At 39.9% G+C, this 18,556-nt stretch overlaps 1 protein-coding gene across 1 annotated transcript in view; it reads left to right on the top strand.

Moving 5' to 3' along the window:
* Ccdc141 (coiled-coil domain containing 141) overlaps positions 1 to 5,542 on the top strand; it is a 160,211-nt gene extending 154,669 nt beyond the window's left edge. Inside the window, 2 exon segments of the mRNA XM_036185814.1 lie at positions 393 to 1,237; positions 3,699 to 5,542. Coding sequence (XP_036041707.1) covers positions 393 to 1,237; positions 3,699 to 3,966 — 1,113 coding nt within the window. The 3' untranslated portion in view covers positions 3,967 to 5,542.
* The last annotated feature ends 13,014 nt before the right edge of the window (positions 5,543 to 18,556 follow it).

The following is an 18,556-nucleotide window of genomic DNA, read 5'->3' as shown; positions in this document are numbered from 1 at the left end:
ATAAAACATACCTTATTGGGCTCGCTGAGCTGATTCCTCTCTGGGTAAGTCTTGGCTGGCAAAATTGTAGGCATAACTGACTGTGCTTTCAGGAGATCATTTCTTTGATAAACACACCTGTAGTATTGCCCTTAATATAACTGAAAAGAGACAGGAACTGAGTATGGATTTGGTCAGGAAAGAATTTTACCTGTGTCTGTTAAGATATCTCACTTCACTCGAGGGCGTGGGAATGGGACTATTCCCAAACAGACATTTGGAGTTTAGGAACTCTTGTGCCATCTTAAGGCTTAACGAACCATATGTTTATCTTGTACTGGGCATCGCTGTAATGGGAAACTGGGAAAAGATGTGTGCCCACCTAATGTAACGTTGGCTTTCTTCTTTTAAAGGGGCAGATACAAGGAGAAGATACCTTGACCATCAATGGAACACGGAAAGATGGGCTTCCTGTGGACTTGAGGCAGTCCTCACCTGACAAAGAGGGCAGTGCCCCAGGTCTGATCTTGCTGGAAGACATGTTGTCTGGGGAGGAGTCTGAGTGTATCTCATCTGATGACATCTCCTTGCCTCCACTCCCAACTAGCCCCGAGTCCCCTCTGGCACCATCCGACATGGAGGTGGAAGAACTTGCCAGCTCTTCAACCCTCGTGCTCCACATTGGTGGCTGCAGGACACACACAGGGACTGGTGTTCTAGGGGAGGCCCAGGAATCTGTTCTCCCACCACCCGTTGCTTTTGCTGATGGGTGCCATAATAAGAAAGACACATTTACAAGTCACTTTCAGAGGCCCTACCCCCAACTCAAAGCTGAATCCTCATTAACCTCCAAAGGATCAGTAGAGATGAGTACCAAATTACACATCGATGTGAAATGTCCAACAAGCATGCCCCATGAAGTGCACGACAGAGCTTTGCAGCAAGACTCCCAGGCTCAGGAGAGCTCGCTAGAAACCCAGGAGAAAGTGCATGCTGATTCTAATGTCACTAAAACCCAAGACAGGCTGCATGATTCCCCTGATGTATCCCCTGGCCTCAGCTCTCAGTCAGACACCAGCAGGAGGCAAGCAGGTCCCCAAGGAGACAGGAAAAACTCATCTGCAGAGAACAGCGTGGTCAGCCTAGCTGGCCAGGCGCCTCATTTCTCAAGGCTGCTGTCCAACATAACTGTCATGGAAGGTTCCCCGGTGACTTTGGAAGTTGAAGTAACAGGATTCCCAGAGCCTACACTGACATGGTGGGTAGCCTATAATGACAAACCATAGACAGAAATAATGGCTGCTGAGAGTATCTTGTAATGTGTGGACTAACCTAAGGTTTAGGGCTGGCTGACTAATCCTCTTGACACTCAACTCTGCATGATTTGATCTCACATCATACCTCAACTGTCACTTAACCAAAAGCCCTTTAATACCCTTGGTGGGGGGAAAGTAACCAGGTGAAATAATGATTTAACAGCCTCCAGGAAGCACAGAAGTTGATTCTGTTTGGTTTTCTTTCCATTTAACATTCCTCATTTCTAATAATCGAGTCCTGAAATGCTGACCCTATTGTCTGTTTCTACATGGCATTTTCTTGGTTTAACACCCTCCAGGCAATTAAAATGCCTGATAAATTGAAGGTTTTTTTTCCTTTACTTCCTTCATTCATTTCATCTTTCCAACAGAACCACAGGTGCCCACCTTTGTGATATTTGTTTTGCTAAGGTTCCTTTTTATAAATATCTTTAGTATGAAAGGTGAGCTGCTTCTTTTATAGTTACTCCAGTGGCTGATAATAAAGTCATTGTTTGAAAAGTGATGTAATAATTGAGCTGTGAACTTGGTAAAAACAAAATGTAAAGTCAAGGTTCTAAAGCACTTGCCTTGAATAACAAGGCAGTTCCAGCATTTCCTGTGGGGGTTACTTTTAAACCTTCACAAAATTTTCATCCTCCAACAGGTTCATTTGAGAACAAACTAACAAGCAATGGTAAGTTTATAATTTAGGGCTCTCACTTCTGTACAGATGCCAAGCAGGAGTCACAGCTGCTGCTAAGACCTGCAGATAGGGTGAAGCAGGCTGGATATGTGGGTACCAGTTCATACTCTAGGTAAACAGTGAGTTTATAATAGGCTAAGATAAGTGTATTGTATTTTATTTCTCAGCCATTTTTAGTAAAAGTTGTTTTATTTTTGCATGTCCCATTGATGGTATTTGACTTGTGACCCAGCTATTTAAAGAATTTAGGAGAAAACTTGGACACTCAAATAGTAAGAGAATCTGCACACAGATGTAAGTGCAGAAATTAGCACTTTTTTGTTTTGTTATTTTTACAATTGCATGTTTTTTACACATCAAAACTTTTGTATTTATGGATTCCACAGATATTTATTTCATAATTAAATATTAGACCCCAAAGATAGATGCCGTCTGAGGTGTTTCTTATTTTTTCTCCATACAAACAAGCAGCTCTATTAGGGTTTAGTACATATGGCTGAAGAGTTGGGGCAACATATGTATTATTGCAAAAGGTAAAGCTATTTTTCCCATCAGGTTTAGAGGAGGTTTGCCCAGTGAACACCTGACAGGCTATCAGAGAGCTATGCATTCCCAGGACACTCTGAGATGCAGAAGTATCTCTTAGGCAGTGTGGACAAAAACTGACTTCAGAGCTGACCCAAGCATGAGGACTCGATCTCATAGTAAAAGCTGGGTACAGTGAAGAGCACCTGTGATCTCAGTCCTGGGGTGGTGGAGACAGGAGCTGAATCCCTGAGCTCTTGTGGGGAGACCCTGACCTAGGCGATAAAATACAGCCTGGTAAAGGAAGACATCTGATGTGAGCATGTGAGCTCCACACACAGGTGTCACATGCATAGAAAATTGACATGGGTTTCTCATTGATCCCTATATGGAAGAAAGTGTTTATAAAGACATAGATGTGGAATGTAAGAAATAAATTATTTGTTGTCTAAAATGACCCAGGTAAGTGTTCATGTTCAGAGAGGAATTTTAGAAATAGGTCATTTAGAGTCAAGAAGTAATGTCATAAATGCCTTTTATGAGAAGTCATTGCCTTGTAATGAACTTAATTCACACACACACACACACACACACACACACACACACACACACACACACACATCTCCTTTCAGTGGGTGTGGGGTAGAGTCCCTTCATTCACATTGGGCATGTGTCCTGCTGGGAGGCTCTGCTGTATGAACACCAAGCAGATGAGCCTCATTTCTGTACAGATGCCAAGCAGGAGTCACAGCTGCTGCTAAGAGCTGCAGATAGGGTGAAGCAGGCTGGATATGTGGGTACCAGTTCACACTCTAGGTAACTGTTGCCACAAGCAAATGGTGACCCAGTATGACCAGATGGTCTGCTGTGCTGTACTGTGTGTGTGTGTGTGTGTGTGTGTGTGTGTGTGTGTGTGTGTGTGGTTTTAAAGAATAAGTGGATTATGAATTTTCAACTATGATATTCTGTTAAATGCTGTCATAGAACTTTTAAAAATACAATCTGAGTCAATCAACGTGATTTTCTGGCTACAGGGAAATAAACAGTCTCAGTGGCATCTACTGTAGCTAGGTAATTCCTGCTAATAGTAGAGACTACTGCAGTGGGGCTGGGCCTGGCTGCAATAAGTAAGAGAACTTGGAAATGACGGAGTCAAGAAGTGATCCTGACTTAAAACTGACTCTCTACCTTAGGTTCAAGAAGGGCCAGAAATTGTGCACAGATGGACACTTACAGGTTTTGCACAAGGACACAAAGCATTCGGTGTTCATTCCAAAGGTATGTGAGGCAGACGCTGGCCTCTATGTGGCTCAAGCCCAAAACTCTAGTGGCACCCTGTCTTCCAAAGCCACCCTCCATGTGACAGGTAACCACGGGCCACCAATCACAAGAATAAACTGGATTGTGCTGTGTGTCGTCTACGTCAGTGTATCACTAGTATACTGGCTGCTTGCACAGTAGTGAGGTATTGTCGTCAATGGACATTGTCACGAGGCTAAAGGACATTGTGGTTGTTTATTTTCTCACATATCACACAAAGCACCCCTCACCAATTTATCTCTACTCTGGCCACCTCGTTTGTTTGACTAATATCACTGCTAGGTGGAATAATTGCTTTTCCTCTACTGTTTAATGTATTTGGGGAACATGGGAAATTATGTGCAGTGTATAATAATGTATTTTGTACTCTGGAAAGAGAAATATATAATATGCTGATTCCTTGTTTAGAGGCATGTGAGTGCTCACATCAGCGTAGAGATGTCATCTACTTTTCAAATCCAAATGTTTGATAATTTATTTTTAACTGTGTTCATAAATATCTCTTGGAGGGCATTACATCAAACCGATGTTGTGATTTTCAATATTATCTCTCCTGTTACTGTGCTTTTCACGTCTTGATTTTGTTTACTGAAACATTCTCTACATTCAACATACTCTACATTCCTGAGTCTGAGAAAGTCAGCATCAATAGCCATCCCTTGTGTCCATCTCTTGGGCTTGACATTGGAGGACCGACAGGCCATCAACTTTAAAATGGAATTTCAACCTTTCTATTGGCTCTGTATGCCATACGTCAAGATGGAAGGCAGGCTACAGGAGGGGACCAGTGTTCTTGTTCTTCCTCTGCTGTGTGTTGGTCATTGAGTGCATAACTGTAGACGGGTCCTCCTGCCTCTGATGTTGCTGCTGTTGCTGAACACTTGGGTAGCCAATTGCAAGGTATCTCAATGCCTCACTTTCCCATCTGGAAAGGGGGTCTCATCTACCTCTTGACAACTGGGATTTTAGTTCATGTCCTGTGGTGATCTGGCCAATGGAAAAGTGCTCAATGAAAACTCATTTTAATACTTGGTGTGGTTTGCCATCTTGCAGCTCCTTGCCCATTAATTCCCTTTCAGATGCTGATCTTTTGGAATATTAAATGAAAAGAGCGCTGTTAATATGTAATTCCCTACTACTCCCTTGGGGGAGGGTGAGATTGATGTTCTATGAATTAGAGTTTAAATTCCTTTCTAACTTCTTATATCTACATCCTTTTCAAATACTTGATGTTAACCTGAGGAGGAGATCATTAGGATGTTTTAGGGGATTCTGGGTAAGACAGAAGAAGATTAATTCAGCCTTCTTGTGCAATTATCACTGTAATGGTAAAGAATGTTATTCTAAATAATGCATTTCTAAAGACCGTATAACCTTTTTTGCTTCCTTTGAAAAATAAGAGAGGCATTTGTTTTTATATTTTAAACTTTGTCTTGTTAAGGTAAAATCTTAGGTTGAAAGAGTAATTTATTTCAGATTTTTGATGAAGGGGAAAAGTTAATTATGTTGATAGAAGACTGTCTACAAATAATCAAAATATTTAAATGTAATATAATCAATGTGGTATTAAAAAGCTACTGAATGTTGTGGAAGATGAGAAATGTCTAGTTAAGTAAAAAGTTGGCTTATTTGTGTGTGTGTGTGTGTGTCACATATTCAGTTTAATTAAAAAAATAAAGTTGTGTTTTCTTTCAAGTTTTGACAGAAAGCTATTAAAATCTTATATATACACAGCATCCTGGGGATATCCATCTTTTCATTCTTATCACTTCGTCCAATTTAAAGACTTTTCATATCTCACCTAGCTGCTATGGTCTATGTGGAAGCTAAACAATAAAAGCTATCCATGCCCAAGGGAGGCCAGCAAGGGACAAATTTCATCCTGTCACACTTTCTAGAGCTTATTCATTTGATGAGGTCTCTCTTCCAATGTCACCACCCTGGTTGTATTTGTGTTGGAAGATTGCCAGAGCATAGGAAGCATAAGCTCACTTTACCTGTTTCCCTTCAGGTAATCCCCTTCCTTCAGGGAGCCAAGTGATACAGACATTCATCATGATGTATGACCCAATAAGGCATGTAAAGTCCCAAGACGCACATTTGTGTGTGTGTATAAATTGAGTCTATATATTGGAGAAAAATACTATGTGGATAGTTAAGATATAGTTCAGATAGCTTTGTATCTACCTCATCCATCTAAAGTATGAGTGGACTATTCATGCAGCAGTGAAGAATTATGAGCTAGCTGTGGGTTATTCTTCTAACTCTGCTTTAATTTGAAGAACCTCAGTATGAGTCTCCTTTCTGATGGACTCTGTCTTTATTGAAGAGGTCCCTGTATGAAGGTGTGTATTGAAATGTCAGGCTTAAATTTAGCCACTGATAAATTGCCTATCTTCCAGTAAATAGCCTCCCACCCTTACTTAGGCAAGCATGCCTAAATAACTCTTTGGGTCATCACAAAAAAACAGATGGACTTGTTGAAAAGAGGAGTTTAGCAGAAGAGAAAGAGGGTGACAGAGAGGACATGAAAATAACTAAAATTCATTGTATACATGTGTGAAACTCAAAGAATTAAAATGGGAAACATGAGAAAATTCAAGTGAGGCTTGAATTACTTTTAATATAAATATATAGTTTATATATATATATATACTTGTAGAAAATATTCTAGACAGTTTGTAATATAAAAATATTTTCAAGAAGATTAAAATGTAAAGGAAGAGTAAAAATTATATGTATATGCTTAACACTTCAAAGGAATTCAGAGACATGAGATTTGAGTTGCTGATAAGGAAAAAAATCACTGTTTACAGCTCTGATATTTTAATTAAAAGATGTATCAACATTGGGTGATAGCTTTACACACTTCATTCCCAAATCAGTTTACTATAGGAGTCCTTAATTGGAGTTTTTGGAGACTTCGCAACATGTAAAGCTTTGAAGATCATAACTTCAGGTAGATTGCTATCTGATTTCCCTCATGGCATATGCAGGTCTGTCACTACTTAGCTTAACATCTCAACCTTTATTCTATCCACTGTCTTCTCTTTGCTACCAGCTTGTTACTCTACTGCAATCTTCTTTTCCTAGGCCCCACTGGCTGGAATTCCTTTCTTATATTCTCCCCTGTCTTCCTATGGCTTCATTATTGCCTACCCCCTTCTCTGAGACACTAGGAAGCCTTCTGACCCACCCAGGCAGTGTAGATATTCCTGCCCTGTGCAATGTCAGCACCTGGCCTGCATCACTCATCTTGATAAACAGTATGAGAACCACTCATCTTGAGCCTCTCAATAGACTAAGGTCCCTATCAGAAGGATGCATGACAGACCTGTTCATTATATCCCCTATGACACACTCATGCTTAATAAGGATATTCTGATAAAAGGTTGTCAGAAATAAACAAAAATAAACCCAGCTTGATTTTTCTTAAATCTTTTGAGAGATGTGGTGGTGGGGTGTAAAGAAAGAAAGATTGTTATTCTACTTTATGGATAGATCCCATGAGATCCAGGCTGTAGCTGAGTCTTCCAGAAACAATCCTTCTTAATCTATGAGAATTCTACAGGAATTCTATAACCTGGAAACTTGATCCTGGTTGAAAATTTAAACACAGAAATAGAAGATGGCTTCTGGGGTCAAAACAACAGTAAACAGAGGATAAGATTCCTGTGATCATTTCCTTTTCCTTGGTGAATGTGGTGGTGGGGATCAAACCCAGGCCCCTTTCAGGATAGACAAGTACTCAACCACTGAGCTGCATCCCCAAACCCCTCAACATTTTTAAAGCAGATACAGTAAAGGATTAATCACCACCGAGTCTACATGAGGAGATGGGTAGGACTTGGATTTGCAATGGCTGAATCCAAATAGCCCAAGTTAGGATGTATAGCTTTCTTTTGAATCCTCCATAAATGGTCAATGTGGCAAGTGTGGTAAGTGTTCAGTAATCTCACCATGAACAGGTCTTATTTGAAGTCAGTAGTTCATACATACTCATAAATATAAAAGCAACAAGAGCTAAAAACCATAGAGTGTTTGAATTCCAAACAAAGGAAGGCAAGAATACTAGAAATTGTCCCACTTTAAATTTCTCTTTATTGATGGAAATTCTTTACTAAAATGATCCTCTGGGGATTTTTTTGACATTCCTGTTGTCCATCGGGGTTTCAAGTGTGGCCATGAAATAAGTTACTTGGAACAAAATTAAACCTCTCCTTACAGGATGCTGTGATGTTGCTCATGTCACCAACACACCAAAGCACGATGGGCTGTTTTCCATTTATAATGAGCAGAACATTGAGCTGCATCAGAAATGGCGAAGATTTGCATTCACTAAATGAAACAGTGTCCCACTTAAAGCAATAACAAATCGTTTTCTCTGCTCTCATGGCAGGAGATGAGATTTGACTGTTGCCTGCTGTGCATGAATTCACCCTGAACCTAAAAAGCACTGAGGCACCGATTTGCCCTTTTTCTACACTGTTCTTGCATGTGCCAGAGTTTCTACGGCATCACAAAGAACCTGAGCATCAGTGATGGATGCTGGATGTTTGGCACACTTCCCAATGTAGTCTTTGAGACAGTTATGAAGTCTGGAGTTCGATCTGCCAATTAGATTGGCTGGCCAGCAGGTTCAAGGGCCAGTCTAACTGCTGAACTGAAATTCAGGTTTCTTGACCCTATCTTAAAAAATAAGGGGTTAGGGATTTAACTCAGTGGTAGGGTGCTTGCCTAGCAAGTGCAAGGCCCTGGGTTCGATCCTCAGCTCCAAAAAATAAATAAGGAAGACTTCCAACCCCACATACCTTTGGTCTTTTGACCTTTGCCCCCTATATATGCACACACAAAATAACATCAACAATAACAACACACACAGAGATAGACAGATGAGAGATAACAAGGAGATCTACATAGGGTCCTGTGACAGCAGAGGCTGAACTAGAGAGTTTTCTCTGCTATAGTTCACGAGTCCCTCGAGACTGCAAGGAGCAGAGGCAAACAGAAGAGTTCTTCTCTAGAGATATAGACAGAGCATGGGCCTGCTAATTTGTACTTTGTTCTTCTGAATCTTTTCCCTTCAAAACTATAGAATAAAGTTGTTGTTTTAAGCTATGTGGCTTATGATATTTTGTTACAGTAACCTCAGGATTTGGGTCAGGAGTATAGGTCATCTCGGTCATTTCAATTGGTAAACAACCTTCTTTTTGGTGATCCTTACCCTAAGTGAACCATGGTGCCAGGAGTTCTGGGCAAGGAAAAGAAACTTTCTGACACAGACTTACCACTTGCCTGTTGTGTGTGCAAGCACAAGAATGGGACAGAGCCAGCAGTACATAGTCAAAGTGAGAGATTGCTCCTCTGGTAGAAGGAGCAAAGGAGCATTGTGGTTAGAAAAGTAATCAAAATAGGACTGTGTAGTGCACTCCAGTGTAAAGGAGGAGCAGAGGAGAGGTTAAGAAATAACACTAATAGCAACCATAATATATACAGCCTAGCCCAAACATTGCCTACTTGCTTTATTGACACATAAAACCATCCATCCAGTCACTGCAGAATATACACTGTTGCTCTACTCTCATGGATCATATGCCAAAACAGACTACATTCTTGTCTGTAAGTTACATTTAAATAAATTTTAAAATATAATTAAATGAACCATTGCTAGAGGGGAAAAATAGTGGTTAGCAGGAAATTTGTAATACTAAATGTACATGCTAGGAAAGAGACTATCCAAAAAAATTTTTTTTGACTGAAGGAACTATAGAAAGATGAGCTGTTTGGTCCTATTGTTAGAAATATGTATATTACAGTGTATGATCAATGACACTGAAAATAAGATCAATGAACTCAAAGATTTTTCTTAAAGATCAATAAAAACAAAGGCATCTCTAGCCAAGTGTAGTGTTTACTTTTCTTGCTGCTTTAACAAAATACCTAACAAGAGCAACTAAAGGAAGGAAGAGTTTGTGCTCAGTTTGAAGACGTACTCCATCATGGTGGGGAGAAAGGGCTCAGGAGAGTGAGGGAGCTAGCTGGTCATGCATAGAGGAAGCATAGAGATGTATGTGTCACTCACTCTCTCCTTTGTGTCCTGTTTCCCCACCCATGGAAGAGTGTCACCTACATTCCAGGTGGCCCTTCACCCTGCTGTGGGATGTCTTTCTGTATGCTGTGAATATATGTTTCTCTGATTGGTTGTTAAATAAAGCCGTTTGGTCTATGGCAAGGCAGCTTAGAGGCAGGTAGGAAATCCAGGGGAGAGTCAGGAAGAAGAAAGGCAGAGGTAAAGGAAATGCCATCATGCTATCCAGGGAGCAGCATGTAATGGTGCACAGGTAAAGCCACAGAACATGTAGCAACATATAGATTAATAGAAATGGGCTGAGTTTAGTTATAAGAGCTAGCTAGCAAGAAGCTTGAGCCATAGGCCCTGGCCATGCAGTTGTAATTGAGATAAGCCTCTGTGTGTTTATTTGGGTCTGAGCAGCTGTGGGATGGAACAAGACACAGAAAAACTTCCAGCTACATCACTCCTCAGTTTATCTTCTCTGAAAATGTCCCCACAGACACATCCAAATATGTGTCCTTGGCATTTCTAAACCAGTTCATGTTAACATCAACCATGTTACAAAGCTCCTAATATCAGAGATGAATCACCACTGTAGATCCATGGGAGAGAATAAGAGAAACTGTCAGCAACTGGATGACTGTGGACTGGTAACTAAGACAAAAGAGATCAGCTCCTTGATTGACAGAAACTGCTGCCTCTACCCCAGACAGAAACAGATGGCCTACCAGCCTTGTAGCTATTACAGAAATTAAATCAGTAATCTATCATAAAGCACAAGGACCATATAATTTTACTGATAAGGTGGCCAAACACTTAGGGGAAAATAATATTAATTAGCCATAACCTTTTCTAGGAAAGAGAAGTGGAATTCTTCTTAAGTCATTCCATGAGCTCAGAACTACCCTAATAGTAAAACCAGATAAAGTTTGCATACACAAAAGGAAGATTGCATACCAACATCTATACACAAATCAAATCCAATAATGCATACAAGCAATTATACACTCAAGAAATAGTTTTTTCTAGAGATACAACACATTCAAATTCAAAACTCAATGACTTTACTTTAACCACAGGAAGGAAAAAGAAGGAAATATCATATAATGCTAATTAATGGATAAATAACATTTGACAAAATACTCTCCAGGATCATGACCATTTTCTTAAAACTCTCAAAAACCTAGCAATAGAGAAAACTTCTTCACAGAGAACATCTCTAGAAGGCCTTTCTGTTTAGGGGCAAAGGCCTGGATACTTGCCCCAAAGTCTGAGAACAAAGCAAAATATCCCTTCTCATTGCTATCACTAGTGAATCTAACCCAAACAGAAGTTGTAGAGATTGGGAAAGAAGTGAAATAACTTTATTTGTAGATATCATGGTTTCCTCTGTAGAAGAAAGGTCTAAAGAACCTACCAAAACACTCTTGTACCTAGTGAGGACATCCAGGTCAGGGAAAGCAGAAGGCCCACAGCAAGAGCATCCATTAGACATCCAGGAGCTAGGGGCTATCTATAAACGAACCACAGTGAACAAGGCATCTTTAGAGCCCGTAGCAAAGGCAGGCAACATGGATCTTCACTTTTCACTACAAACATTACAGAAAATCTAAATCAGGTTGTAGCATTCTACACTTGCTTTTCCTCTCAGTTGCCTGTGATCTGTGTGTGGGGTTCAGGGGACGTAAACTAGTTACAGGAGCAGAGTTCATCAGAGCAAGGGGATGCTTGATATGGAATAAGAATCAAATTTGGTCATTTTTGTCAGCCATTGTCACTATCAAAAGAACCAAGGGGAAATTTTAGAAAAACTAGAAATCCTGGTTAGGGCTTCCCATTGGGTGTGAAATTACAGTCAGAGTATTGTAGACATCAGCTTTCCCCAACAATTAATAATCATAGCAGAAGAAAAGCCCCTTGGACTCAGAAGTCACTTCACAGAGGGGACAATGTGTCAGTTTCTAAGCTGCAGCAGGGAGTGAATGACTGTAGCTCTGCAGGTAAGTACTTTCCTGACAGAGACAATAGGAACATGCTGCTAGTATATTTTTAAGCTTTCTTATTAGAAACCCATGTTAAAATACACCACCCATTTTATTACACTTCATAGAGTCATATCTTGGCCTGTTAAGACCACAAATGACTACTTTGGCACTTATAGTTAAGTAAAAACTTTTCAATGGAGCTAATTATTTTGCATTATCTAAATGTTAACTATGAGTAATTTCTTCTTTTCTAATACACACGTCCTTGAAGGTAATTTTGGTTTGCATTATATGTCATTTTTCTAAAGAAAGACAGCAGTGTTCTTTGTCATTTAAAGGACAATTCATCGATGAAGCACAAAAGTCAAGGGTTCACCTGGGGTTTTCAAAGGTTTTGTCTACATAACTAAACACACAGCTGAGCACTGTGAAGCCCCACCCAGGACTTAAAAACAAGTCCTTATAACATGTGAGCAAATCCATAGCAATACATTGCATACTTACACAAACGCTGCTTTGATACTACAATTAAAAATGGATCATGAGGAACCAGGCACTGTGACACATACCACTAATCCCAGCACATAGGAGCATATAGAGGCAGGAGGATCCCAAGTTTGAAACCAGCCTGAACTACACAGTGAGTTTGAGGCTAGGCTGACTTACATGTTAAGATCCTATCTCAAATATAAGAAGGAAGGAAGGAAAGAAGGAAGGAAGGAAGGGAGAAAGGTAGGAAAAGAAAGGAAGGAAGGGAAAAAGAAAGGAAAGAAGGAAAAAAGAAAGGGAGGAAGGAAGAAGGAAGGAAGTCAGGAAGGAAAGATTCAGGACTGAGGGAGTAGCTGAATGGTAGAGCCTTTGCCTAGGGGAACCAAGGCCCTGGGTTCATTCTCAGGGAAATGGAAAGAAAGAAAGGAAAACAAAGAAACAGGGTGGTGGGGATGGAGGGAGAGAGGAGGAGGAGAAGGAGTTAGAGAAAAAAAAACTGTCTCACAAGAGAACATCAAAATTAGAAAGTCTGCATGGTCTCTTTAAATACCAGGCGTTGTTCTGATTGGCTGAAGTTAGGCAGCAGGTGTGCTTGGCTGCACCAGTGCCATGGCTGTGTTTGCTTTCCTTTCATTTGCAGAGCTTAGGCTGGAATTCAGTGTGAGGCACATGCTCACCACGAGGTTTCATCTCTGCAAGAAAAACATTTGGATCAAGAATGTTGGATATTGGTGGAGCAATCTGTCTCTGTTTCTACTCTCTATTTGTCTGTCTGTCTGCCTGCGTGTGTGTGTGTGTGTGTGTGTGTGTGTGTGTGTGTGTGTGTGTGTGTTTTAGTAGGAGTTCTTGTCTACATAAATTAGTAACTAAAAAAATGCCAAGTGAGTATGATGCAATCAGATCCAAAGGCACATTGTTCTGATGGCTCCTGTGCCATGAGCAACTGAGAGCCAACAGTTAAGGAAGAATGAGTCTTGGAAGATTATTTACATTTTCTATGCTACAGATAAAATACTCAATACACTCTAGTGTTTAAAACAAATGTTTGAAAACCAGCATGTTTCAAACAAGATCTCCAGACAGCTGTTGGAATGGGGAAACACTTAAGATATGTGCACACATGCATCAACTCTAAATATAAGTCCATTTAAATTCCTCATAGACAGTTATTCAAAAGGGATTATTTATGAATAGAGCATAAAGGCTAGTTACTTTTATTTTAACACAATAACGACATCATAAATCTTGCTTGAGAAACAGTTGCTAGGTTTTTTAGTTCATTGTCAATTGTGTTTGATTTGCCTTAAGTACTGAATAAAAATTTTTTCCAGGTCACTTCTTACAGTTGTTAATGCATATATAGTCTCTGTGGGAACAATTTTTTTTAGCATTCATCTCCTATTTATTGCTAATGGTGTTTATGTAGATAATGAAACATGTATCTATTAAATGTCTAGAAATAATACTTATTCACCTGATTTTTAGCTTTACTGGGAGTTCTTGTGACAGGGCCCCCAGTCCTTAGCACAACTGACTCCATGATGGAAGTACCATTCAGGCCATATAACTCAGCACATACACAGCACCACCTGCTAAAATGAAAACAAAGACCTAGTCCATCAAAATCAATTGTTCTAGAAAAGTCTTTAAATGTACTAACTTTGCTTTTTGGCTTTTGTACTTCTGCTTCTGGCTTACTTATTGATGACTGAAGTATGTCACCCCAGGATATACTCTTTTTGGAGGGGATCTTAAAAGTTCACCCTAAGAAAGGCTCTGTGTTACACTGGGATCCCAAAACACCAATGTTGTCACTTGCCAACTAATAAAGACTTTCTATTGGCTTAAACCCACATCAGAGCTGCATTCTTTAAAATTTAACATTAGTTTCCTATAAGGATAATAACTCTAGTGTGTTGACCTTATTCAACATTTTGCAGATAGGAGATCTTTATTCTTTTTTGAAAGGTTTTTCTTACATTTATTTATTGTGTGGAGGCCAGAGGACAACTTGTGGGTATCACTTCTCTTCTCCCATCATGTGGGTCCTGGAGACTCAACTGATCTTCTCAGACTTGAAGACAAGTGTCTTTACCCAGTGAGCCACCTTTCCAATACAGGAGATGTTCATTCTTACATGAAAATTGACTCACAGATGTTCTTTAAAATGTAATTGCTAGGGTGAGAACAAGGATTTATGACTGGAATTCTAGCACTCAGGAGATTGAGACAAGAGGATTGCCACATGTTTGAGCCTGGCTTAGGCTACATGGCAGGATGCCATCTCAATAAACAAAAATAAAGCAAAACAAACACAATTGCTCCAGTTCAACAGGAAGCATCATCATGGGGAATGATCTTTGCTCCTACTAAAGATGCTTTGTAGGAGAGTAGACATCGGGCAAAGCAAGTAAAGACAACTTTCTTCCTCTTCCTCCTCCTCCTCCTTCTTCAAGACAAGGTTTCTCTGAATAGCCCTGGTTGTCCCAGAACTCACACTGTAGACCAGGCTGGCCTTGAACTCACTGAGATCTGCCTGCCTCTGCCTCCTGAGTACTGGGACTAAAAGTGTGCACCCCCACCTCCTGGCATGAGGACAGCCTCTAACGGCTTCTTTAATACAATGGTGTTATTGACAGCCTGTAACTTTGAATGATATAATTAGGATATAATACCTAAGAATGAATTAAAATTTATCCTTATGTAAATCAGTACAAGTCTTGCCATTCTCTAGAGGCAGGTCACCCTAGCTGAACAGTCTCTTTCTGTGTAATGGCCAGTTATGAAAATGCAAAGTGGCGTAATGAAACACAGAACATAAAACATAAAAACCATGTTAACATGTAGGTTCATGGTAGACTTCGTGTATTGAGAGCTATCCAAGACTGAGGCCCTGGACATGTAGCCACCAATATGTCTACCTACCCAGGACCTTCAAGAAAAGTTCAGTTTCAGGCAATTAAAATAAAAAAAATATAGCTTTTATTATATTGCAATGGAATCTGATTGTTACTCTTCTCTTTTGGAATGCTCTCTTCAAGATGGTTCATGTAAACTAATGCTATTTAAAATTTTTCTTTTGCTTCACTTTGACCTACTTTTCATCTCTTTTTCAAGAAAAAAACTGTTAAGTCACTGTTTAAAATGAGACATTATCATCCCTAGAACAATGACAAAGAGAACATAGCTCATAAGTTCCTTCCAAATTAAACTTCAGACCTGTGTCCAACACAGATGTTGTTTATATTGTTACGTTTTCATAGGAAGAGATAACCTGCTTAATTAAAGACACAGATCTAAAACGGGAACGTGCTTTTGTAAACTGCAGGTTCCGGTTGTTGGAGCCACAGCATTGCTTCAAGTGAAGAGTCCAGATTCTAGTCTGAGTGCCACAACCCTCCCCACTCATTCTCCACCAGTGTGGCCAAAGCAAAGGAAGTGAGAAGCAGGATCCTGGTGACACTGGACAGGGCCAAGAGAGCAGGGTAAAAATAGCACTGCCAGCTCCCAGAAGCACCAGCTCTCAAAGTGAGCCAGAGGGCAGAGCAGCAGCTTCAGCTTCCAACAGAAACAGCCTCATCATCCCAGTCGGCTGGCCAGATGTAGTACATGGAGCAGAGTAAATGGCGACTTCCTGCTGACTATGCGTCAGATGGCCACAGAGAGCTCTCATTTGTGGTGGTTAATCACACGGATGTTTCATAAATACATGCAATCGATATACTATTCTTATATCCACTAAGATGGTAGAATGCTTTCCTAAAGATTGGACCTGTGTATACAAGGACTAAGGAAAAAAAAAAAAAAAAAAAAAAAAAAAAAAATATATATATATATATATATATATATATATAATTACTAAATAAAAGCTATTTAGCACATGGTTTTTTTTTATGATGAGGATGCCTATAATAATTTACTAAAGTTATTTAAAGATGAGAAAAATGTGGTATAGCCTTTTAAGCCATGATTTCTCATTGTTGATATATGGGGCTACAGAATTCACTGTGCAAGCTGTTCTGTGCAGTGTAGGATAAGGATCAGCAGCACCCAGGGGCTCTACACATCAAACAGTTTTGTTGCCCCTCTTTCCTCAGTTGTAACAATGCAAAATAGTTTCACTTAGGGTCATCTTTTGAGAAAACAATTGGAAGGATACATGCCAGCATAGGTTTGGTCAGGACCAACAACCACTATTTGTTCATCAAAATTTAGAGAGTAAAATCTGTCCCTGTGTCCTTCACAAAGCAATCTCACTTTTCTCTATCTCTTCCTCTTGCTCCTCCTCCTTTTCCTCTTCCTCTTTTCTTGATCCTCTTCCCTGGTCTCTTTTTCCTGCTGCTATTATATATAGCTTCAGTTTATTTGAACAAATTTGTTGGGAAAGCTAAAATTCCTGACATTCCCGAAGCAAAACTGTGATGATTACAGTTGAAACCATTAAGCAAAGTTAATAAAATTCAACAGTTTGAAATGTGCATCCTCTAGGATTTCTCAGGGGGAAATGTGGAAAGTGTCATTTTTTTGACAAATGGACCACTAATGTTCTAAATGCCATCTCATTCACGTCCATCTGTATGGTCTCATGGTCTCCAGAAACACAAGGCTCTCCCTGACAGAGAGCAATCATTTGACAGCTTAAGAACTTATTGGGGCCTTTGTTCTTTGTTATGTGAGGAGCAGAATTGCATATAGTGACAATATTTAGGAGTCTTGACAGGAAGTCATTTTCACAAATTTTGCTTTTGTCTCACAAATTTTGTTTTGTTTTGTTTTCACAAATTTGGCTTTTGATTTTTTTTTTTTTAGTCACATCACTAGATATTATTATTAGTAAAATTCTAGAGAATTTTACTCCCTTGGAAAGTGTGGACTTGTCACCCCCAGGAAAAGAGCTCATGCCACTCCAAACAGTGGCTGAAGACCAGGGCCACCATGGCTGGGCTCAAAGATGACTTCCAAGAGGAAGTAAAGTGTGTCATGCAGCTTGCCTTTGTTTTCAGAAGAATATATTGCCCAGTTGTAGCTAGAGTTTTCTCTCCAGGTCCTGCCAAGCCCCAGCAGTCCAACAGCCCACTTATAAAATAATCACACAGAGATTTATATTACTTATAAACTGTATGGCTATGGCAGGCTACTTGTTAGCTGTTCTTATATCTTAGATTAACACATTTCTATTAGTCTAGAAGCTGCCATGTGGCTCGTGGCTTACCGGTATCTTAACATGTTGCTTGTCATGGCAATGGCGGCTGGCAGTGTCTCTCTGCCTCTGCCTTCCACCTCCCAGAATTCTCCTCTCTCCTTGTCCCGCCTATACTTCCTGCCTGGCTACTGGCCAATCAATGTTTTATTTATTAACCAATCAGAGCAACACATTTAACAAACAGAATATCCCACAGTACCCAGTTTTACGGTTCTTTGTGCGTACTTTCCCCAGTTAAGAATCAGCACTTTGGAGATGATTCATTGGTGAGATTACACATGATGGCCGCTGAAATACAATGTGAGGACTCCTGGCCCAGGGAGCGTTGACATTTTGAGAGTAAGAAAGAAGAGTTGGCAAACAAGCTTCATCTATTTCTTCTTCAAGCCATGTTCTCAGGCACACAACTGCCGCATAAACAGACTGCTCAGTCACAAGGTAGTATGTATTTTTCTCTACGAAAGAAAAAAGTGGCACATTTCAGACCAGAATTTTTCCCTCAAAAGCCAACAGTCCTAACAAAAGTATTAAGGCAAGAACAGATTGCCCACTAAGTGAAAGAATGGGGACCAAAACTCTCTTGAAGAGGCAGTTTCTAAGTATTTATCTTGGCATATGGAACTACCCATAGTCCATATAAGTATTGTATACCTTCTAGACTTTTATTTTACTATCATGTATCAATTACCCAAAACATAGGATCTTACTGTGGCATTTCTACACATGCATGTAACATATTTTGGTCATGTTCACACCACATTATCTTTATTTTATGGCCTTTGTCTTTTACAGATAGCATTCCAAATTTGATAATTATATCAGATGTTGTATGTGTTTATGTGTGTACACCTGTGTATATGTGGGGGCAGAGATCAACACTGAGAATATTCATCAACCACTCCCCATCTTATTTTATGAGACAGGGTCTCCCACTGAATCTGGAACTCACTAGTTCTGCTAGACTGGCTGGCCCCAGGGTCT

This window comes from Onychomys torridus, chromosome 4 (genome assembly GCF_903995425.1).
Source record: "Onychomys torridus chromosome 4, mOncTor1.1, whole genome shotgun sequence".
Lineage (NCBI taxonomy): Eukaryota > Metazoa > Chordata > Mammalia > Rodentia > Cricetidae > Onychomys > Onychomys torridus.
Note: the sequence above shows the minus strand (reverse complement) of the source record. Positions and strands in the feature narration are given on the sequence as shown.